The sequence below is a fragment of the Vitis riparia genome, chromosome 16 (assembly GCF_004353265.1).
Source record: "Vitis riparia cultivar Riparia Gloire de Montpellier isolate 1030 chromosome 16, EGFV_Vit.rip_1.0, whole genome shotgun sequence".
NCBI lineage: Eukaryota > Viridiplantae > Streptophyta > Magnoliopsida > Vitales > Vitaceae > Vitis > Vitis riparia.
Genome location: NC_048446.1, coordinates 16,980,547 through 17,005,452, shown reverse-complemented (window position 1 = coordinate 17,005,452; position 24,906 = coordinate 16,980,547). Strand labels below are relative to the sequence as shown.

Here is a 24,906-nt window from a genome sequence, read left to right as displayed (position 1 = left end):
ATTGATCTTTATTTAGTTCAAGTGTTTTAGAATTGTAAGCGCTTATGGTACTATATTTTACATTATTTTAATCATAGGTTTATGTGTTCGATTGATCTAATTTAATTCTTGATTATATCTTCAGTTTATGCGCTTGATTAATCCTTGTTAGTTTTTTATTGATATCTGGTTAACTTTATTTGATCTAAGGTCGTTTAGTTATTTGTTTTGATGTTTGTTCATTAAATTTAATTCTTGGAGGTCATCAGAAACTCATAAAAGTTGGCTCCTACTTCCACCATATTGGTTTGGTTGGTTGTCAAAAATTTTACTTTGAAATTTTGTCTTTCTCTAGATTGTCTTTGTTTGATTCTTGTGTATTGTTGTTCGCAAATCATGTCTTTCTTTTTAAAGAGAAACTTTTTCTCAAAATATTCCCCGTTAAAATGCATTTCAAAAACTCATTTAAAGTCCTTAGAATCAAAATCTCATTTTCTTAAATAATATGCAACCATGTCTTGATCGGTTTGAATCTTTCTCGGTTTTCAATAAAAATTATGGTTTTGAGTAAAACATGAATCCAACCTTGTGTCCCAAATAAATGGGATATTTTTAGGCTATATTTGTGTATATCAATTGGGGAATTGGTGGAACCCCTACATAAAATCATTTTCCAAAAACCTTTTATTGATTAGCGTATTCAACTTACTGCGTTTCTTAAAAGAAAATTTGATTTGTTCTATTTATGATGCTTCTAAATTTTTTTCAGTGATTTTATGGTATTTTAGACTTCTTGAAATTGAATTTAGAACTTTGTTTGAGTTAAAAATAAATTCTAAAATGGAAGCTATGAATGAGTCTTTTAAATGGTTTTATTTTCACCCAGTTCCAGACACCTAAATCTTTTTTGTAAAAAATAAATTATTAGATGACTCTATAAATTTGTTATGATATCCCTAATTCTAGACTTCTTGAAATTGGTTTTTAACATGTAAAATATTTATTTAAAAAAAAAACATCTTTCTTGAGGGAGATATCATTTTTCAAAATTGAGCCTATTGTACATGATGGATTCTAGACACTTTGAAAGATGTGTGTGATTTTTTTTTTCTGATTTTATGAGATCTCTAATTATTTTTAAAAATTCAATTTATGCATGTCACTGTTTTCTGCCTAGTTCTGGACCTTCTCAGATGTTTTTGTAAACCGGGATTAAATAGAGCTTTGTTAAATTGTTTGGACAATTGGATGATCATTTAGACACATAGGAGAAGTTCCCTAAATTTTTTTGTAGTTAATTCTCATTGTATATATTTTTTAGCAATTGTTTTGTGAAACCTTATGCTCTGACAGCATGCTAGAAATTCTATATAGTCTTTAACTTATCTTTTAATCTGGAGTTAATTGATATATCTTTGCTTGATCTTGGCTTTGGTATTGTAATATAGACATGATAAGAATGTTGTTTGTTTTTTCCCATGACAATAATGTTTTTAGATATTTGTTTACGATTTTTTCAAGTGAATGCAACCATTCTGCCCCTTGTTGCATGTTTTTGTCTTAGTCACTAATTTTGGTACTTATGGCTATCTTGAGCATTAGTTTAAATTTAAAAAATGAGCTTGTATGCATGTCCTATGTGATAATTGTTGTTTCTTTAGACTTATGTCATTTCATTTGAGTTGTATATATACCATGTATATTAGGGTTTATTGTCATAGTTATTTGTTATTATTTGTGAGCTAACCCTCTCTAACTACATGCAAAGACATTGTAAGTTATGTTTGCTATCCAAGTATGTCCCTTAACCCCTTCTCTTTTTAATTCTATAAATATGCAAAATTTGTTTGTGAATACTCTCATGTTTGATATTGTCTTGATTGCTCTGATTTATTTCTTGATTATTTGAATGGATTGAATGCATGAGATATATTGTATTATATTGTCAAACTAACTTTGATGTCTTGTGATAATGCATAAGAAGTAGTCTAGGTACGCATACTATCCTTTCTTTATGATTGTGATTTGAATCCTCGTTTGGCATGCTAGAATTTGTAGAATTTTAAAATCACTTTAGCCTATCTAGGTATCCATAATCAACTAATTAATTGTCATACTTTCGTCAAGTTAGCTAGTAGAAACCATTTTAGGGTTTAGAGGGGTGCTAACTCTTTAAGGTACCTTCCCAACAAGTAACTTGATTCATGAACCTAGACTCAGGCTTTTTGAAGACATGACTTTCCAAAACTATGGAGTCACATTTTTTAGGGTTTTAGTTTCTTATTTTATTTTCCTTTAAAAAAATAATAGAAACAAGTGGCAACTCTATTTTTTTGTAAAATACAATTTTTCAATTAAAAAAGCGAGTCCCGCCAACGAGTGGGAATGCATGTGAAAAATGTGGATCCACACAGGCTTTTAATTAGTCGATTAGCCTTAATCCAAAGACTTTATTCACTAACCCCTATGCAACCTTACATGATTACCAAAACATTCTTGTGCACAAAAGTGAACCAATAGTCAATCCAACCCTTATAAACCATGCCAACAAGGTATATGAGCTCGAGTGGGGACCACTAGGACCTATAGGACAATATTAGCTCCTTTATAATCTAATTTTGAAGTTGACTTAACATCCCACTATAGATAATCAACTTCACTCTCTAATGCCCATTATAAATATCAATAAGACACTTAGTATTCGAGTCTGTGACCTACTATTCATTATGTCCAGTCACCTCATGAACTAGTATCCGTAGTTTAACAAGATAAACATTGTCAGTCTTTCAAGACTACCTCTACTATCCTTGAGTTATGGATTTTCTTATTGTGTGTTCAATTGACATGTCTTAGCTCTCAAAGAGCCTATGTCAAGTTCTACTTAAGGAACTACTATGGTCATAGTTTCCATGAACACACCTCCTTAAGATCACCCAATGGGACACACTGTCTCAATCCTTAAAGATATCATGGTGACTCTATTGAGAATACCTATTGCAATTAGTTTTCATCAACAGTGATCCAATCCATAGGGAATATATAATTAGTTTATAATCTTACCTATAGGTCAATGTCACTACTAACTTTAATGCAAGCTAAGTATTCTCTCAAGATTGAGAGACATTACAATGAAGCAACTTGGTGAAGTTATGACTGTTTGATAGCTTTATGTCATAACTCACCATAGGTCCTATATAATGTAAAAACCACACACACATTTGCACTCACCATAGGCAACATATCCCGATAGTCAATACCAATCATCCCTCCAATTAAGAGGTAGTGCAATATAAACTCTGATGGGTTGTCTAAACCCACAAACCAGTTATAAACAAGTCATCTACTTGTAAAAAGCTTGTGACTTGGATCTTCCGTGCAACTCCTAATGCACCCAAGTCACGTACAATGCAAGAGATCCAAGTCAGAATCTTTACAAGGTAATGCATGGAATGAGGATAGATAAAAGTGAACTAAAAATTTATTAATAAATAATAAAATCCAAAATTCTATTACATCATGTCATGTTTTTAAAGGCTCTATCCTAATAGAAAGATGCTCTAAACATTGGCATACAAAAGCTTAAGTTGTGTTTGAGGCACACACTACTCTTCCATGATTTATCACATGCACTTAGTATCCAATGTAGTCTACATTCAATTATAGTTATATTTGAACTGAGTTTCATCTGTCATTTTGTTTGGCCAAAGGTGAACTCTAATAAAATAAGGCCATGTATAGACAAGGTTTTTTACTTAATGGTTTATTTATGTTGGATTTAGATTCTTCATCTTCTTACGTGGCTCTTATAATACCATTGATTCTTTCAGATGGCATGCTAAATTAAGACATATATGCAAAGAAACGATGATTAAACTAGTTAGGAAAGGGCTTCTAGAGTCTCTCTCTCAATGTTAGCCTACCTATTTGAAAGACTTGTCTAGCAAGTAAAACCTATAGGAAGCCTTTTGGACATACACCTAAGGTTTCACACCTTCTAGAGTTGGTTTATTGAGACATTTTTGAACCTATGAATATGAAAGCATGCCATGGTGCCTATTATTTTTTTTCACATTCACTGATGACTATTCGTGTTTTAACTATGCATATCTAATTTTCCATCGCTTTTGTATTGTCCTAAATTAAATTAAAGGTTAATTTAAGTTTACTTAATCCTTTAATGCAGATTATGGTTTAGCTAATGAATTATGTATAATTATTCTTCAAATGTGTTTAGTCGAGTACTAAATATGTTACATTAGTTGATTAATATTTCACATGTAGTTAGCAATGGTGGAAACCTCTACTTTTTAATGTTTAGCAAGTTGGCAGCTTAGTCAATTGCTTGCTTGAGCAAGTGGTTGAAAATTCAAGAAATATGTTAATTTACTTGTTGTAATAGAGTCATTTGTCACCTTAAATTTTAATTAAAAAATGTTGAAATAGGTGTGAGAAACTTGTTAGTTGTATAACACTAAGAGCGTTTCAAAGCTAAATATCTAGCAACAATTTCTTCAAGACAATTGCCTACTAACTTTAATCTTTGTTTTATGTCAAAAGAAAATGACAACATATGGGAGAACTAGAGACTCAACTAAAAGGAAAACTAAGGGAAAAGTTGAAAGCTAAAGTCAATCAAGTTACTATAATAGGTAAGGAAGTTTTGTTTGAAAACTCTATTTAATACTGTATACAAAACTTGAGCAAACGTATTTATTGTATGTAATGTTTAAAAATAAATTGAGATGTGAAGTTATAGAAATTTGGATTTCGTACAACACTTGAATATGAGAAATTCTTATTGAAACTTGTTGCTCGTGATTAAGATACACTCTGTAGTGATGAGACATACTATATTTTACTTAAATTAACTTGTTAATGTAGCATGAGCAACATGGAGTGTTGAAAACACTCGTATATCTTATTGTAAGGCATCATGATGCGTGGCCCAAATTAAATAAAAAATAAATAAAAGGAAACAGTCCCTGGGTGAGAGCCCCTTAAGGAAAAAGGGTAAAGTACCCTAGAATGAAAAACCCAAAACATTCTTAAGAAGATCTATCCATATGTGGATTAATGTGGGGCATGGAAGCATGTCCTTGGGTGAGAGCCTTATAATACTTTGTGTATTGATACTAATGTTATAGGTTATGAAAAGAAGTTGTTCCAAGAAAGGTAAATGGTATGATATTTGTTGATAGATATGATATAATTGCATATGTTGAGTAAAATCCATATTTTATATGAATTGTTGTTTTAAATGATGCGAAATAATTTAAACAGTTGCTTTACAATTATTTTGTTAAATTAGACCCTTCTTTACTGAGTTGAAGCTCACCATTTTTATGTAAAATTATTTTATACAAACCAGGATAAAAAAGGAAGAAAAAGTCGGTATTGTGTTGCTATTAAGAGACCTAGAAGGTTGTGTTGTTGTAGTATGGGTGTTTTTGTTGTTAAAGAAATTTTGTAATGTTATAAAAGTAAAGAATTACAATTGTATATAATAGTTGTACTTTTTTTTGTAATCTAAATAGTATGTATAGCATTCGGAGAAAGTAAATAAAATGTATATTTTCTATATTCTAGCTTGAGTTGGTAGTGCACAAATCTAAGGTGCACAAATTTTAAGTTCAAATGCGCAATTTGGTCTCTAGAGCGCTCAGCATCTCAACACAGTTTTACTCTCAACACATAACTCATTTATTATTTTGTCATTTATGGCTCCATTTACTTTTACTTTCTAATGTAAATAACGGAATACCCTTCACTTGAATCCAATAAAAATACTTTTAGAACCTAATTCCAAGTAAATCAAAACCTAATATTCCAAATTCAGTCATAAATTGACAACTTTTATTGTATTTCTTTAGGAAAAAGTCCACTCAAGTAAATTTATCAAAGATAAAAATCCAACATATATATATTGAGTATTACCAGGATTAAAACAAAAAAAATCTACTACTTTTTATCTTAAATTTGAAACTTTTAAAAATAGTTTGTTTTCCATATGAAATTTATGCATGGCTAAGATAGTATAAAAGACATATTTGAAAACTCTATTGGACCACGTTATCTATACTCTTAAACAAAAAGAAAATTTAAATTTAAAAGTTGTACTACGTATATGGATAAATGATTAACATACTAGTTGTATGATAGAACTTGAATTCATGAACATGAAATATAAATTATTAACATACTATATTACGAATATTATATCATTATACTTTAATTCCCATTTCAAATTCTAGAATTGTGGGTTAACCCTTTTGTATTATAATTAAACCATAGTTTTAGAATTTGGGGTGTGATGGCTTTGAAGCATTGGATTACTTCAAGTGCTTTATATATAGCCAAGGTTGAAAATCATAAAGATAAGAATTCAAAGATTCTTCAAACTAATAGAGGTTGCAAATACTTGGCATATTAGTTTCAAAACTCTATGAAGAGAAAGGAATACACACACAATTGACATTTTTTTAGCACTTACAACAAAATAGTATAACGAAAAGAAAGAATCAAATATTTTAATTAACTACTTAAAGGGTTATGTGATGTATGGTGACTTCCTAATTAATGAAGGATTGATTGAAATAGAGTCCCTTGATATTGATTTTATGGAAAGTATTTTTCCCAATATTGGTGAAGTTGTGAAGAAGAGTCTTGAATTCCATGAGTTGTAAGAAGAAGCAACACAATTTTTGAGCAAGGATGAGGAATTACAAACTCACCTTGAAATTGCTAAAGATAATGAAAGTGACTTGTGTCCTAGTAGGAATGTACCAGTAAAAAGGCTTTTCACAAGGTCCTAAGTTATGTAGAAGCAAATTTTACCATATTCTCCATCATTGTTTTTCGATTGAAGAGGAATCCTACATTGTGCCCCATTAAACCTTAATGCCCCTAGTTCTTATAAGGAAACATTGAATTCACCTAAATCATCATATAGGTTAGCCATTATGAGGGAAGAGATGTGTTCCATAGCAAAGAACCATGTTTAGGAGTTGGTTAATATTTTGCTTGGCCATAAGACCATAGGAAATAAATGTATATTAAAAATCAAACACAAAGTATATGGTCGATCAAAAAATACAAGGCTTATCTAGTGGCCAAAGGATACACCAAAAGAGAGAGTATATAGATTATGAAGAGACTTTCTCCCTTACATTTACCTCTATTCACCTTATTCTAGCTATTGTTGCACATTTAGACCTAACATAACAAATTCCATGTAGTTTAAGATACTAGGCTTTGGCATACACATTTAAGAGAGGCCAAAATTGATTACAAGCAAACTTTCAACTATATTTGTGTTCAATCAGAATTCAAACAAGAGGAAAGTAAATTAAGTTGAAAAATTCTTGGCTACATTACCCAAATTTAAAATTGGTGCTATATATCTAATGCTTTTGGGTTTTTTTTTTTTAATGGTATTTATGAAAAAAGAAAACTACAACTTTCGAGGAAACTTCAAGAATATAAAACAATAAGAACTTGAAGTCTCATCCTTTTAACTCCAGGTCACTACACCTTTCAACGATCACTAAATTACAATCTCCTCATTTAAAATAGAAATAAAAGATTTTTCAAATTATTACTAACTTTGCAAATATATGTATATATCTTCATTAACACCTCCTTAATACAATAAGACATGGCTTGCATATAACTTTTCTTATCGTTCTTTACTCAATTTGTAACCATAGGTATGCTATCCAGCACAATGGTCTCAATGGTCAAGCCTGGTCCAAAACCAAACAATACTCCCCAATCCAATCCTTCACCTATGGTGGCCTTTTTTCCCTTCAATGATTTCCTCCTCATCTCATCCAAAATAAACAACACACATGCACTTGACATGTTACCGTACTAACTCAACACATGCCTTGTTGCTTCAAGTTTCTTTTTATCTAAATTGAGTTTTGCTTCAACTGCATCAAGAATTGCAGGGCGGCCACCTGGATGAGCGATCCAAAATAACGAGTTCCAATCGCTAATACCAAGTGGATCAAAAGCTTGAGTCAAGCATTTCTCTATGTTCTCGGAAATCAAAGTAGGCACATTAGGCCACAAGTGAAAGGTGAGTCCCACCTCACGTAAGTTGCCCGCAATGGCACCTACTGAATTAGGAATAAATGTTTGGGCTGCTGAAACTAGCTGGAAAAGGGGTCGTTCAATCAAGACATTTGGATTTGATCCAACAATCACAGCTGCAGACCCATCATAAAAAAGGGCTTGGCCAACTAAAGAATCCAAAGCATCTTCGGAAGGTCCTCGGAATGTAACAATAGTGATCTCAAAGTACACCACAACAACTCATGCTCCTGCATTATTCTCTGCAAGATCCTTAGCGGTTCGAATGACAGTTCCACCTGCATAGCACCCTTGATGGCACAACAAAACTCTTCTAACTAAAGTTTCAAGACCCAAGAGATTAGCAAGTTTATAATTAGCACCAGGCATTTCTACACCTGAAGTTGTACAAAATACAAGGTGGATGATCTTGGACTTTGGTTGGCCCCACTCTTTAAGTGCCTTCAATGCTGCTTCCTTACCAAGCTTAGGTACCTCAGCCGTGATAATCTCTTGGCGTATGTTAAGAGATGGAGCCATATAAGCACCAATGTTTGGATGCTCCTCAATCATTTCTTCGGTCAAATGAATGTAACGCTTTTTTATCATTGATTTGTCACCTATAAAAGAAGTAACGTGAACACATTAGTTTTACCAATTGACAAGTCATATAGTATATTGTTCAAGATAATCAACATGCATTTAACATTGAAGCAAGTATAAGTGGGTATTCTTAATTATAGCGGGCAATGCTACATGTTCAAAGAACAGCGCTTCAAGCCATTATAGTCAGATGCAAGGAATATTGGTTATTGAAGTAAAATTATTTTCAAGTTTCCTAAAGTAATTTATCTTAAAGCTATACTCTAGAAAGCTTGAAACATTCATTCACTCGGAGGTGAGTCTCACCTAATAGCACACACTCTTATATGTATAGAAGTGTTATGTATAGAAGAATTAATGCATGAATATACTTAAATATGCGATTGAACTTCTTCTTCAACTCAGTCATGTGCTCGCTCTTAGTGACCCTGAAATAGTAATCAGCATAATCAGACTGGTGGACACAGTGGTCGGGAGTAGCTGTGCCAATGGCTAGGATGGTGGCCGGACCCTTGGCACGTTGAGCGTTTCTAATTTCCTCAACTGAAGCCATTGATGCCAGCTACGCACTCAAATTGAAGCTCAAGATTAAGTCGAGGGAGGAAAGAGAAGAATACTTGGAGCTGGCTTGAGAAAGCTGGATGTGAGTGTTGGGCTTTGATAACCTGTGTCTCACCCAACTCTTATCCATTGGCTGTCAATGATCAGTTGGCTTCAAAGTTTGTGTGCTTGAGTTTATTTTTTGGTGGGGTTTATTTTCGGACATGTGTTAATGTATTTGTGTTGTCTCTGTCTTCCCTGTTCTTCACCTACCCAGAGGAAGACTTTTTCGCTGATTGTTTATTTTAGTTTTCCATGTGTGGGAAGCTGCTACCAACTTTCTTCATTGCTCGTGAAAAGGTCATTCAAAGTTGGATTTCTAAATTTGAAATCATAACCTCAACAACCCAATAACCAATACACTATTTTCCTTCTTCAGGATTACATCACATGTCATTTAACTTTAATATTCAAAAAGTAATTCAACAAATATCTCATTTTTATTTAACCTATTGATTCTCAAACGTTTTTTTTTTTTTCTTCAGAATTTATTAGAATTTTTAAATTATCTATACTTTTTTCAATTTTTAAAGTGGTTGAAGGTGTCTTTCCAAGCACAAGTGGGGAGTATTGGGAGGGGATTCATCAGGGAAAGGTTTTATTAACAAATGAGCTTCCATAATTGACTTCACTTGTCTAGTAAGTTTCATCAACTTTAAGCAATAATTTCCTCCTAGAAAAATTAAAAATATTTTTTGAAAATTTTCAGTTAGTCGAAACTTTAAACTTTATATTGATATATAATTATACGTTTGATTAAAGAAAGAACAAAAATGTCACCATCTGGACGGAACGAATGAGAATTGCCTGATTTTTTTTTTATATTTTCCCAAAAAAAAAAAAAAATTCAAGATATTCCAATGATATTTCATAATTTTATCCCAATTTTGTCATTTTTCTCTCATTTTTGTGTGCACACATCACATGTGAAATGACAATGGGTGGATTTTCGTATGATTTTTATAATAATTAATTACAAGACAAATACAAACTAGTAAATAAAATTATTAATATTTAAATAAAAATAGTTTTACGTATGTAATTATTTCTTTTATATGCCCAAATACATCTAAATTTTCGGAGGTGTTTTGGTACATACTTGAAGATGATTTACTCGGGAATCACCTACAGAAATCCGCAGGTCAAGAACTATTCTTTGAAATTTTTCTCCCATCTTGTGATTAAGAGGGAGAGAAGGTATTTATAGAAGAGAGATCCTAAAAAACTTTTCCCAACTCTTTATTTGGTTAGGATTAGGATTAGATGGTAATAGATTCCTCGTGTACCACTTATCCCTTAATTGGTCCAGCCCACTAAGGATACCCCTGTTAGTCTACCCATAACACCCAAAATAATAAATAATCCAACATCTCCTATTCACACATAATAGGCTCAAACATCTCTCAACATCTTATTAACTATTCCATACATATTTATTAATGAGTTACACGATGGTCTAGCCACCTATAAAAGAAATTTGCGAGCAATATACCAAATCTTATCTAGACCATCCTAGAGCATTCTATCTCTCATTATGCACCAAATTCATTTGGTCACGTCTCATTTTTAGCATCTCAAATCCCTTTAAGTGATATCTCATAGCCTTGCTAGAAGCCCCTCTATCAAGTATTTATGTTCATAGTTAAATATGTAGCACCTAAGCACTAAATAACTTGTCAACAATGAACATAAAACATGGATATGTTATTAAATAGTTTTCCTATCGCCCTCATACCATTTTTTATTCTTTTTTGTCTAAATGTTTTCTAAACATGGCCATAAAAAATATGCTAGAGTAACATACATTATAGCTCCATTTCATGGAAAAGTCAAAAGTCACAAAGAGCATAACAAAATATAGAATCATCTAAAGTATAATGATCTCTAAGGACTCATATAGTGAAGAAGCAAGAATTCAATCTTCAACTTCCTTATCTTAGCTGCCAAGCACATGTAGTATGGAATACATGTTATAGTGGAATGTTCTTTAAAGAGCAGCTATCTCTCCTCAAAAACTCTATACGGATCTTAGTCCAGTCACTACTAGGTGTCTAACCCGAATCTCCATAAATTTGCTAATCCTAGTGTCATGCATATTAAGGTTTTGTATCCAACCATTCTATAGGTTATGTATGGATAGTGAGATCTAAACATTTTTCTATACTCTATCTGGAAGAGGGAAAAAAAACCTCATCTTGGTTCCCTCCAAGACGACACTCAAATAGATTTGGCTTAGCTCGTTATTCTAGCATCTCAAGCTCAACATGTTTCATCTTAGCTCAGTTTCCAAGAGCGCTAAAGGAGGCCGTCAAGTGAGTGAGTCTATATATACCTATTGATATACCTTACTATGTGTGTGCCAAAATCTATCATGCAACAATTAAACATAGACAATGAAATATGTGTATCATAAATAACAATATCTTGAATAATAAAGATCTAATGCCATAGTCAATTAGTAAATAAAAAACAAATCACAATCCATGGAGTCTTAAACTCCTAATATGAGCTTGATAAACATCTGGAGCTATTGGCTTAGTCATAGGATTTGCAACCCTATGACTCATACAAATGCATTCCACAATCACCTCATTTAGCCAACCATGCCTTGAATGTGTAATGGTATTTAATATCAATGCATTTGAAATTAAGAAATATATGTTAATATCATACTCTATGCAATAAATGTAATGAAATGACCACCAAGAATGTTGTTGTTGACTTGACTTAAAGAGACAAATTAAATAACAATAATTATGATATGTAGCACAAAAAATATAATAATTTTTAAATGAACAAGAGGTCTTAAATCCCTTGACTTGATGCCATGATCCAACTCGAGAGAAGGAAATTCAATCTAATAACATTGTGATATGAAAGTTTATCAATTCTAGGTTAAGAAATATCATTGTGCAGGCTTTACCTTGTTTATTAGTATGCACAATGACTTCATAAGGATGTTCGAGCACTACCTCACTTCTCAGAAAATATGGAATAAGCTCAAAATTGTGTATGGCTTGACAATTGCAACTAGGTTACGTGAAGTCACTTTGAAGTTCAAGCAAAATATGTCATAGATGCCAAACACATGATGGCTAAGCATTTGAGATTAATTTCAACCCTAATTTGTGACTTTAAAGTTGACGATAATAACATAACTAATGAGCAAAATATCATAATAGTATTTTGCTCTTTGCCCAAATCATGGGGCTAAATAAAACTTGTGCTCACGCACAATAAGAATATCAAAACCTTTTCTGATATTTCTTACCTAATTGAGTTATAAGTAATGCACCTAAGGGGGTGCAACACACCACACTTGTCATTTATGGTAGTACAGGTAATTTAGGTCCAAAGAAAGGTAATAAAAAATTGTCAGAGAGGTAAGCATGATGAGAATAAGAAGGCTAAAATGAAATGCTACAACTATGCAAAATTGGGTCACTTTGCTTGTGAGTAGATTGAGCCAAAGAAGAAATACTTTAATCCTAACTCTTTCTTTTCATATGTTCATACATATGTATTAGTTGTTCATTCTCTTCTTGGGTTGATTATACACTCAAGAGCAACAAAATATGTAGTAAAAGATCAAGTGAGATTTGTGGATTACAAAACAATATTAATAAGCCGATAGTATGTTACCCTAGGTAACAAAACAAAGGAGGATGTTTTAAGAGTTGGCATATAACAACTTAAATAGTGTTTGAGGTGCACACTACTTCTCTATGATGATGTATTATATGCACTTGATATCCAATGTAATTTGCTTTTAGTTACAACCCTACTTGAACTGAGTTTCATGTTTCATTTTGTTTGGTCAAAGGTTGAATTCCATTTAAATAAGGCCCTATTTGGGCAACGTTAATTTTATTATGGCTTGTGATAATTCCATTTTATGTTGAATTTAGATTTTGCCTCTTCTTATATAGCTTGTGATAATACCACTAATTCTATGAAGTGGCATGCTAGATTAAGATATATGTATTTAGAAAAGGCCTTCTAATGTATCCCACCAATGTTAGCCTACCTATGTAAGAGACTTGTCTAGCTAGCAAAGCCTATAAGAAGCCTTTTAGAAAGGCACCTAGGGTCTCATACCCTTTGAAGTTGGTCCATATAGACATTTGTAGACCTATGAATGTAAAGGTACATCATGGTGCCTCTTATTTTTTCTTCACAATCTATAATAATTACTCATGTTTCAATTTTTCATATCTTATCTCATATTACTTTAAAGCATTAGATTACTTCAAGCGCTTTATGGTAGAAATTGAGAATAACAAAAAAAATGAATATTTTTCAAACTAATAGAGGTCATAAATACTTGTCACATTAGTTTCATAAACTATGTGAGGAGAAAGGTATACACAAGAAGTTGACAATTCTTGGCACTTCGCAATAAAATGGTATAGCAAAAAATTAAAATATATATATATATATATATATATATATATATATATATATATATATATATATATATTCATACTTTATTAGACATGGTTAGGTCAATGATGCCATATGCTAACCTCCTAATATCTTTTTCAAGGTGGATGCTCTTTTAATTACTACCCACATCTTCAATCGAGCACCTTCTAAGTTAGTCGCTACAACTCCATATAAGCCATGGAATGACGCAAAACCAAATCTAGAAGATTTGCAACCTTAGGGTTACACAAGTTATGTTCATAACATTTCTCATAAATATGAGAGGTTAGGCCTTAGAGCAATTAAGAATGTCTTTATAAAATATTCTAACTGCTTAAAAGGTTATGTGATATACAGAAAACGTCTTAATGAAGGATTGACTAAAATATTCAGATGATATTGATTTATGGAAAGCAGTCTTCCCAATATTGGTGAAATAAAGAAGAATCTTGAACCCCATGAGTTGCAAGAGGAAACAACATAATCTTTAAGTAATGATAAGGAATTACAAACCTATCCTAAAGTCACCAAAGATAGTAAGAGTGATTTGCCATCTAGTAGGAATGAACCATGAAAATGCTCTTCACAAGGTCTCGAGTTACATAGAAACCAATACGGCCACGTAAAGTCACCAAAGATAATGGGAGTGACTTGCCATCTAGTGGGAATGTACCATAAAAATGATCTTCACAAGGTCTCAAGTGACATCGAATAAAATATTGTCACATTCCTAATTGTTGCCTTTAGAATGAAGAAGAATGCTACATTGTGCTCTATTAGACATTAATGAACCTACTTCTTACAAGAAAGCATTGATTTCACCTAAATCAGTCAATTGGTTAGAAATTATAAGGGAATAAATGAGTTCCATGGTAAGGAACCATGTTTGAGAGTTGATTGATATTCTACTTAAGCATAAGATTACAGTAAATAATTGGATCCTAAAAATAAAACATAAATCAAATGGTTCAATTGAAAAATTAAAGGCTCGTTGTAGACCCTCCATTTTGTCATCCTAGCACATGTCCTATTAGGTATTTGTTCCGTACTTTACAGCAATTCCCTAGTGGCCCATTACTACTCGTGTAGTCTATCTTTTCTAAGCCACCTTAGGGACTTTGGTTGAGAGATTTATCTAACTCCATTGTGACTCTTGGCAGCCCTAATTTAGACTTAGGCTCACTTAGCCACCCCAGGCCCATTTAGATACACATGGCCCATTAGGCACCATTTTAGGCCCACTTAGGCACCTTAGGCCCATTTAGATACACATGACCCATTAGGCACCACCTTAGGCTCACTTAGGCACCCTAGGCCTATTTAGATACACATGGCCCATTAGGCACCGCCTTAGGCCCACTTAGGCACTCTAGGCCCATTTAGATACATATGACCCATTAGGTACCACTTTAGGCCCATTAGGCACCTTATGCCCATTTAGATACACATGGCCCAGTAGGCACCTTAGGCCTATTAGGCACCACTTTAGGCCCATTAGGCACCTTAGGCCCATTTAGATGCACATGGCCCATTAGGTACCACTTAGGCACCCTAGGCCCATTTCGATGCACATGGCCCATTAGGCACCACCTTAGGCCCACTTAGGCCTCCTAGGCCCATTTAGGTACATTTGGTCCATTAGGCACCACCTCAAGCCCACTTAGGCACTCTAGGCCCCTTTAGGTACACTTAGCCCATTAGGTACCACCTTAGGCCCACTTAGGCACTCTTGGCCCATTACACACAACCTTAGGCCCACTTAGACACTTCATTGGGCTTAGTTCACTTAGGCTCACTTAGGTATACTTGGCCCATTGGCACCACCTTAGGCCCACTTAAGCACCCTAGGCCCATTAGGCACCACCTTAGGCCCACTTAGGCACCCTAGGCCCATCAAAGGATACCATGGCCCATCTAAGCACACTTGGCCCACATAAGCACATCTAGCCCATCTTAGCCACACTTGATCCACCTAAGCACTCCTGAGCCCACCTAGGTTTAAGTAATCTTTGCATAGGTTGCATGGCATGCATGATTGCATGGCTCACATTTTTGCATGGCTTGAGCGACACTTTTTTTTATGATTATTTACTTATATTATGATTTTTTTCATTTTTATTTATTTATTTATTTATTTTATTCTATCATTTTATAAAATACCTCTTTTATTCATTTATTTAATATAATAATTTTGTGCTTTTGTAAGGAAATTTATCAATGAAAAGAAAAGGGTGGCCGATTGAATCTTACCATTAAGGACTCTTCTCATGCTTCGAAAAATACCATACAACATTTAGCCTATGCTTAGATATTTAATTCAATTATGAAAAGGGCTGCAAGAGAGAGAGTAAGACTTATACCAAATGAAAGGTCAATGGGGAAGGGAAGTTTGAAAGACTAATTAGAGAATAAATCATTTACTAAAGGGAAGAAAATTTGAAGAAAAGAAGACCATTTTTTTTTAAGGAAAATTCAAAATGAATATAGAATGAAAGGGGTTGCATTTATGAAGAAGATTCAAATGAAATAAAAGGGGTCACACTTATGTGGAAGATTGAATATGAATTTGGAATGAATAGGATTGCGTTGAAGAGAAAGATTCATATGAATTAGAATGAATGGAGTTGCATCTATGAGGAAAATTCAACATGCATATGGACGAAATGGGGCTAGGTTTAAGAAGGAAAATTCATCATTAGTATGGAAAGATTGAGGTGGTGTTTAAGGAAAATAATTCAAGATGCACTGCCAAATAAGAAGAGGGAAAGAAAATAAAGGAAAGTGAGAACGGAAAGAAGGAGAGGGGGGGGCACGATAGGCAGTGGAAAAAACGGGAAGTGGAGGTGCAGTCGCACCTGGAGAAGAGGAGGTGCAACCACACCATTGAGAAAAAAATTTCAGCATGTGGATAGGGCTTTGAAAGTTTGGTTTTTCGAGAAATGGGGCACAATTTGCAGCAGAAAAATGAAAAGAAAGGTGCAACCACACCATTCTAGAGCAAAAAGGGGGGCCTGAAAAGCTTAGCTTGTTGGGAGAAGATGAGGATTGGCAGTCACACCATTGAGGTGAGAGAGATTGATTGAGAAGTGAGAGAGATCGATTGGAAAAGAATAGAGAGGTGGGCCGCACCAGAAAAGCTTCGGGAAGCACTACTGCATCAAGGAGTCGCACCATCAAAGGAGATAGAAAAGGAGGACGTATTTTTTTTGTACATTGTACACACTAGAAATTTTTTGAAGGAACACTCACTATCAACAACTTCTTTTCACCGACAGCCAAACAACAATGTTTTCTCTTCCTCTACCAAAGGTAAATTTTGAACACATTAGTTTGTTATTTATTTTAAATTTTAAGTTTTGATTTTTTTTTTTTTAGAACTTTGATGGATTATATTTATTTACTTTTTAAAAAAATTTATATTCCTTCAGTTGTGTGATAATATTTTAGATTTAAGAATTCTTAGATTAATAGTGTTAACATTTCATAATATCTAATTCCAAGCTTTGTTTGTTTGGAGAACTTGATTGAACTTGACCAAAATTTTGCATTGCATTTTGAGACATGTCTGAATTTTATTTAGCCAAGCATTTAGGTTGATATTGGGTAAGATTTTCAAGTTGGATTAGCTTAGAATCAAGGTTGGTTATTATTTAAAATTTGGGCCGCATCTTTGATCGAATATAAGATGATTTATCCATGAAATATGGGTTGTTGTCAAACTGTTTTGAAATAAAAAAAAAATGTGGATTGATATTGCTTTAAAATCAGGGCTGGTGTAAAATGAAATTTATAGCCACCAGATTTTTAAATGAGAGAGCACCAAAATATTTGAGAAAGCCACCAGATTTTTAAATAAAAGTGTACCAAAATTTTTCTTTAAGTGAGATAGCCACCAGATTTTTAAATAAGAGTGCACCAAAAAATTTTCTTTAAGTAAGAGAACCACCATATTTTTAAATGAGAGAGCACCAAAATATTTGAGAAAGCCACCAAATTTTTAAATAAGAGTGCACCAAAAAAATTTTCTTTAAGTGAGAGAGTCACAAGATTTTTAAATGAGAGAGCACCAAAATATTTGAGAAAGCCACCAGATTTTTAAATGAGAGAGCGTCAAAAGATATTTTAAGTGAGAATGACGCCAAATTTCTTAAATGAGAGAGCACTAGAAGGTATTTTGAGTAAGAATGTCGCTAAATTTTTTAATTGAAAGGGCACCAATTTTTTTTTAATCAGAGCCGCCAAATTTTTAAAAGAAAGACACAACAGCAAAATGTAATCTTCAATTCTTTGTCATCCTTTTAATCTCACCTTGATTCTTTCATATTTATCTATTTTTAGGATCCATGATTCTTCAATAATCTTCTTCAAATCTTATGTTATTAGTTTCCATTTACCTTTTGTTAGTTTGTGGCTTAAAAGTCTTGAGATATTGGTTTTATTATTACCTAGTTCTCATTGATTTCCTACTACTTCATTGCTTATTTTTCTCTAGTATTAATTTGACGATTCCTTTGTTGATTTGTATCCTTAATAATTATATTTGTTGGGTGTATTAGTCCTTCATTAGTTCTTTTTTTTATATCTCGGTGTTAGTTTTTATAAGTTTCACTATAGTCCATGTACTTAATATCTTTAGAATTTTGGTTGGCTAATTCATTTGATTCCATATCATTAACTTCATATTGCACATTTTAATTCTCTTGGTTGATTTCATTTTGTTTATGAGTTTGTTTTTTAGCCATATCTTGTCTTTATTGATAACTCTAGTTAGGCTAATTATTAAGTTTGTTAAAAAATTTAGTTTTAGATAATTATGTGGTATGTCCAAATTGATAATTAGTTAAATATTAAGGCTTATAGTTATTATGCTAGTTATATTGTAGTCATAGTTTAATTCATGCCTATTTTTAAATTGATAATTCCTGAGTTTGATTGATCATTGCAATCATTAAGTTGGTTAGAATTTTTGTTTTAGTTAAATCTATGTCTCCTCTTAGTGGTTTATTTTAGTTGGATTGACCTCATTTGTTTATTTATTTATTTTTATTTTAAAATCTTAGTTTTAGTCAAATTCTTGTCACGTCTTTAAATTGATAACTTTTTACTTTGATTGAATCCACTTAGTTTTTAGGATTTAGGTTTTAGTTAAATTTTTTCCATATTTTCAAGTCGACAATTCTAGTTATTTTTTAATTGAACTCTATTAAGTCTTGAACTCAAACCTTTTTATTAAGAAAAGAGCTCTTTTAAATTGACATCTTGAATTATGTCAAAATAACTTATTTTCTTTCAAAAAAATGAATATTCTCCATCAAAGGTGTGGCTCCTAGATCCCAAATGAAAAGGTAGCCAATAAGGGGATCCAAGTTGATATTATTTTGTTTTCAAACCCGTTTTAAATTAGAAATGAAAAGAAAAGGAAAAATCTTCATTTTGTGTCCTGTGTTATGGATTTATCAAATCACATGGTTCCTTTTGCTTTCCTAAAATCATTCTCAAAGGAAATAAAATCTTTTAACAATTTTTTTTAAATAATAATAAAAATCCATTCTAGGATTTTAGTGCAAAGATCTCACTTTCTTTTTAAAAATATGCAACTTAGTTTTATCCAAGTTGTATTCCTTTTTCTCAGTTTCCAAAATTTTCTTTTCTCAACATAGGTTTGAGCTTGTGTTCCCAAGCTAATGGGAATACACAGGTTAAATTTGTGAATATTAACTGGGGACTTGATGAGACCCCTACATAAAATAATCTTTCCAAAACTCACATTTCCTGCCACTTTAGCTACTTTCTATAATCAAAATCATCAATTTTTTTAGGAATTATATACAAGATGTATGTGATCATTGATGATTCTTTATACTGTGATCATTGATGATTTCGTATACTTTGATCATTTTTGCTATGCTAATTAAATAACAAGCATGCTAGGATTTCTATATTTTATTATTTATTATTTAACCCCTCATGTCTTGTGGATGCCTGTTACGAGTTATCTATGCTATCCAAGTACACCCCCTATCACCTATCTTCTAAATTCTGTGAATATGATTGTCACTGTGAACCGCACCTATGTTTGATAGTGCTTGGGTGTCTTGATATATTGTTTCGTTGTTTGATTATTTCTGATAAAGCACATGCTGGATGATATATTATTTGAACTAACTTTGATGTCTTGTGATAGCGCTTAAGAAGCAGCCTAGGTACACTCCCTAAATCTTCTTTTTGATTTGTGATTGGTTTTCTTGTTTAGCATACTATTTTTTAAAAAAAAATAAAAAAAAAATCGCCTTAGTCTATCTAGGTAGCCTCAACCAACCAATTACTTGCCTCAATTCCCTCAACTTAATCAGTAGAGACCTTTGTAAGGCTTAGAGGGGTACTATCTTTTAAAGGTACCTTCCCAATAGGTAACCTAATCCCCGAACCAAGACTCAGGTTTTTCAAAGACACATGTTTCCAAAAAAAAACTATGGAGTCACTTCTTTAGGGTTTTCTTTCTTGTTTTATTTTCCCTTTTAAAATAAAATAAAATAAGTGGTGACTCCAACTTTTCCAAAACTAAATTCTTCACCAATAAAAGCAAGTCTTGTCGATCAAGTCGAAGTGCACGTGAAAAATATGGGTCCACAGTCACCTAATGGCAAAAGGGTATACCCAAAGAGAATGAATAGATTATGTAGAGACATTTTCCCCATTGATGAGATTTACCTTTATTCACCTTATTCTTGCTATTGTCACACATAAACTATAATTTAGGGTACTAGGTTTTGGCATAAACATTTAGGAGTGACTATAATTTATTATAAGAAAATTTGCAATTATATTTGTGTTCAATCAAAATTCAAATAAGTGCAAAGTAAATTAAGGTGAAAATTTCTTAGTTACATTACCAAAATTGAAATCAGTGCTATATATATAATTCTTTCTTTCTTTTCAATGGAATTTATGAGAATAGAAAATTAAAAATTTCAAGGGAACTTCAAGAATATAAAAGGACAAGAACTTGAAGTCTCACTTTTTTAACTTGAGGTCTCTACAATCTCCAACGATCACTAAATTACAATCCCTCAATTTTATGATAGGAATAAATTATTGTAGGATTATTTCAAGCTTTGCAGATATATGTATATATCTTCATTAACACCTCCTTAATACAATAAGACATGGCTTGTATATAACTTTTCTTATCATTCTTCACTCAATTTGTAATCATAGGTATGCTATGCAGCACAACGGTCTCGATGGTCAAGCCTGGTCCAAAACCAAACAATACTCCCCAATCCAATCCTTCACCTGTGGTGGCATTTTCCCCCTTCAATGATTTCCTCCTCATCTCATCCAAAATAAACAACACACATGCACTTGACATGTTACCATACTCACTCAACACATGTCTTGTTGCTTCCAGTTTCTTTTTATCTAAATTGAGTTTTGCTTCAACTGCATCTAGAATTGCAGGGCCACCTGGATGAGCGATCCAAAATAACGAGTTCCAATCGCTAATACCAAGTGGATCAAAAGCTTGAGTCAAGCATTTCTCTATGTTCTCCGAAATCAAAGTAGGCACATTAGGCCACAAGTGAAAGGTGAGTCCCACCTCACGTAAGTTACCCGCAATGGCACCTGCTGAATTAGGAATAAACGTTTGGGCTGCTGAAACTAACTGGAAGAGGGGTCGTTCAATCGAGACATCTGGATCTGATCCAACAATCACAGCTGCAGACCCATCGCCAAAAAGGGCTTGGCCAACTAAAGAATCCAAAGCATCTTCGGAAGGTCCTCGGAATGTAACAACAGTGATCTCAGAGCACACCACAAGAACTCGTGCTCCTGCATTATTCTCTGCAAGATCCTTAGCAGTTCGAAGGACAGTTCCACCTGCATAGCACCCTTGATGGTACAACATAACTCTTCTAACTGAAGTTTCAAGACCCAAGAGATTAGCAAGTTTATAATCAGCACCAGGCATTTCTACACCAGAGGTTGTACAAAATACAAGGTGGGTGATCTTGGACTTTGGCTGGCCCCACTCTTTAAGTGCCTTCAATGCTGCTTCCTTACCAAGCTTAGGTACCTCAGCTGTGATAATCTCTTGGCGTATGTTAAGAGATGGAGCCATATAAGCACCCATGTTTGGATGTTCTTCAAGCATTTCTTCAGTCAAATGAATGTAACGCTTTTTGATCATTGATTTGTCACCTGTAAAAGAAGTAACATGAACACATTAGTTTTATCAATCAACAAGTCACATGGTATATGTTCAAGATGATCAACCTGCATTTAACATTGAAAAAAGTATAAAAGGTTATTCTTAATTATAGCTAGCAATGCTACATGATTCAAAGAACAGCTCTTCAAGCCATTACAGCAAGATGCAAAGAATTTTGGTTACTGAAGTAAAATAATTTTCAAGTTTCCTGAAGTAATTTATCTAAAAGCTATACTCTAGAAAGCTTGAAACATTCATTCACTTGGAGGTGAGCCTCACCTCATAGCGCACACTCTTATATGCATACAAGTGTTACGGATATAAGAATTAATGAATGAATATACTTACATATGCGATTGAACTTCTTCTTCAACTCAGTCATGTGCTCGCTCTTAGTGACCCTGAAATAGTAATCAGCATAATCAGACTGGTAGACACAGTGGTCGGGAGTAGCTGTGCCAATGGCTAGGATGGTGGCCGGACCCTTGGCACGTTGAGCGTTTCTAATTTCCTCAACTGAAGCCATTGATGCCAGCTACGTACTGAAATGAAAGCTTAAGATTAAGTTGAGGAAGGAAAGAGAAGCGTTCTTGGAGCTGGGTTGAGAAATCTGGGTGTGAGTGTTGGGTATTTATAAGCAGTGTCTCAACAACTCTCATCCGGTGGCAGTCAATAAATGATGATGGATATTTGAATGAGTAGTTGACTTCAAAGTTTGTGTGCTTCAGTTTATTTTTGGATGCGTGTATGTTTATGCATTTGTGTTGTTTTCTGTCCTTCACCAACCCATATATGATGAATGCATCCACAGGAAGGAGAGCGCACTCAATCTGATCACGGCTTGTATGAATATTCTACATATATAGATATATATAGTAAGACTTTTCGGGCCACCAACTGGAAATTAATACATAGCAAATGACTTTTCCACGCGTGGGAAGCTGCGAGCAACTTTCTCATTCGTAATGAAATCAAAGCCATTCAAAGTTGGATTTCTGAAATTGAAGTAATAACCTCAACAACCCAATAACTGGTATACCATTTCATTTTCTTCCTCGCGATTACATCACGTCTCATTGTTCTTATTCAAACAAATATCTGATCATTTTCATCCGGCTAGGTGTAAATTCACTCTGTGCATATGAACAAGTTTCGAACCGCCCCAAAGTGGATGACCAATTCTTTTTAGAACAGATTTATTTTCTAAAATAGCTAAATAATAATAATAATAATAATAATAATAATAATAATAATAATAATAATCATCATCATCAAGGATTGAAATATCGGTTGTTACGGATATATCGGTACTTCGATTTTACGGATATATCGAAAATATCGGAGAAATATCGGTGAAGTGAAAATTATTTAAAATTAATAGGAATGCTTGAAAAAACTTCAAAAAATAATAAAATAAATAAGAATACACATTTTAAAGTTATCTTATAAGTGTAATTGACATATATATAATTAAGAAGAAAAATATCGTACAGAGATATACCAGTAGATTCGATATTTGAATTTTAAAAATAATATATATGAATTTTGAAAGTGTATACAGAGTTAAGAAATATTTGATTTTATTGAATAAAAATAATTTATACATAATATAATACATATGAGATTGCAATAGTCCTTATACTAAGAAAGAGATCGATGTGGTTTCATTATATTGTTAGATGAAAGGAGTTCATCTTGTTGAAGACAATATTTATTTTAAAATTTTTAAAATACTTTTATTAAAAAATATTTTATTAAATTTTAAATAAAAAATTAAATTAATTTATATAAAACATCTTATTTGAGATTTAATTTTTTAAATTTTATTAAAAATACGTAATAACAACTTTTTTTATTAATATTAATTTATTTAATAATCAAAATAAAGGTTGATAATTAATAATTATTTATATAGAGAGTGGAAAATTGTTCTCATGATTTTTTTTTCTTTTTTTTTATCTCTACTAAATCTAAAAATCAAAACGGCACCCACTCCTCTCTCGAGCATCAAGAACCCTTTTCTGAAGTTGTCCTCTAATGAGAATCCCTAAAAAAGCCCTATTTTCCTCTGCTACTCTCAATCCTCGCAGGTACTAATCTAATCATGTTATTATTATTTTTTTTGCAACCCCCGTTTGATTCCCAAGAAAATCCATCCCCCATTCGATTTCCAGGAAAATTCATCCTCGTTTGATTTCCGAGAAAATCCATTCAAAACCCCCAAAGAAAACCAAAAAAATTACTTTTCTTTTGCTCCCTTTGTTTTCTGGATCTATTTTAGGGGTCTCTTTGTTGTTGTGCCATTGGATTTAAATTTCACAAACCCTAAATCCATGATTTTTGAGCCAGGCTGAAAAACACAACTGCGCGGGCTGGACTGGTAGGAAATATCGGGAAATTTTCCGAAAAATCGGTAAAAATACCGAAATATCAGCGATATTTTCAGCGATTTTTTGAAATTCTCCTCCGGTTGCTCCGTGCGTCAGCTCCACTCGCGACTTATCTTCGATTTATCGGTGTTTCGCCAATATTTTGCCGATATATCAACGATTTTGCCGATATATCGACGATAAATTCCGATTTTTCAATCCTTGATCATCATCGATATTTATTTTATTTTTATATTTTTTTTTCAAATGAAATATATATATATATATATATATATATATATATATATATATATATATATATATTAATTAGTAAAAGATTAGTGAAATTTGAATATAATTATTGGATTTTAGTTTTGCTTTAATTTTTATTTCAAAGCAATAAAATTTTGAATTTTTGAAGAAATAGTTTTATTGTTATATTGTAGACCCCTCCCCCCAGTTGGTTGAGACCCCAAGGCAAAGTATGGTTTTTTATTTTTATTTTTTTATTATGAGAGTGGGTGAGATGGGAAAGAATTGAGGTGGAGTTGTTGGTGGCAGCAAGGGTGGCAGAGAACAGGGGGGCAAGAAAATAAAAAGGAAGGAAAAATGAGTTACATAGGGGGAACCTTCTGCCGGGGAGAA

At 32.8% G+C, this 24,906-nt stretch overlaps 2 protein-coding genes across 2 annotated transcripts; both read right to left on the bottom strand.

The window, feature by feature from the left end:
- Positions 1-8,295: 8,295 nt before the first annotated feature.
- On the bottom strand, positions 8,296-9,297 carry LOC117933339 (stilbene synthase 5-like). The gene is made up of 2 exons (XM_034854703.1): positions 9,031-9,297; positions 8,296-8,672 (listed from the first exon to the last, which is right to left on the bottom strand). The coding sequence occupies exons 1-2, from the start codon at positions 9,206-9,208 to the stop codon at positions 8,296-8,298; spliced, it is 555 nt and encodes a 184-aa protein (XP_034710594.1). The 5' UTR covers positions 9,209-9,297.
- An 11,370-nt stretch (positions 9,298-20,667) lies between these two features.
- On the bottom strand, positions 20,668-22,487 carry LOC117934174 (stilbene synthase 2-like). The gene is made up of 2 exons (XM_034855806.1): positions 22,241-22,487; positions 20,668-21,882 (listed from the first exon to the last, which is right to left on the bottom strand). Exons 1-2 carry the CDS (start codon positions 22,416-22,418, stop codon positions 20,882-20,884), a joined length of 1,179 nt encoding a protein of 392 aa, XP_034711697.1. The 5' UTR covers positions 22,419-22,487; the 3' UTR covers positions 20,668-20,881.
- Between the last annotated feature and the right edge of the window lie 2,419 nt (positions 22,488-24,906).

Bases quoted from the DNA above. Each gene is read 5' to 3' on its own strand.
- LOC117933339 (XM_034854703.1), bottom strand. From the start codon at position 9,208: ATGGCTTCAGTTGAGGAAATTAGAAACGCTCAACGTGCCAAGGGTCCG. The intron at 8,673-9,030 runs TTAAGTATATTC...CTTCTTTTATAG, and splicing joins GAAGAAGTTCAATCGCATAT to GTGACAAATCAATGATAAAA.
- LOC117934174 (XM_034855806.1), bottom strand. From the start codon at position 22,418: ATGGCTTCAGTTGAGGAAATTAGAAACGCTCAACGTGCCAAGGGTCCG. The intron at 21,883-22,240 runs GTAAGTATATTC...CTTCTTTTACAG, and splicing joins GAAGAAGTTCAATCGCATAT to GTGACAAATCAATGATCAAA.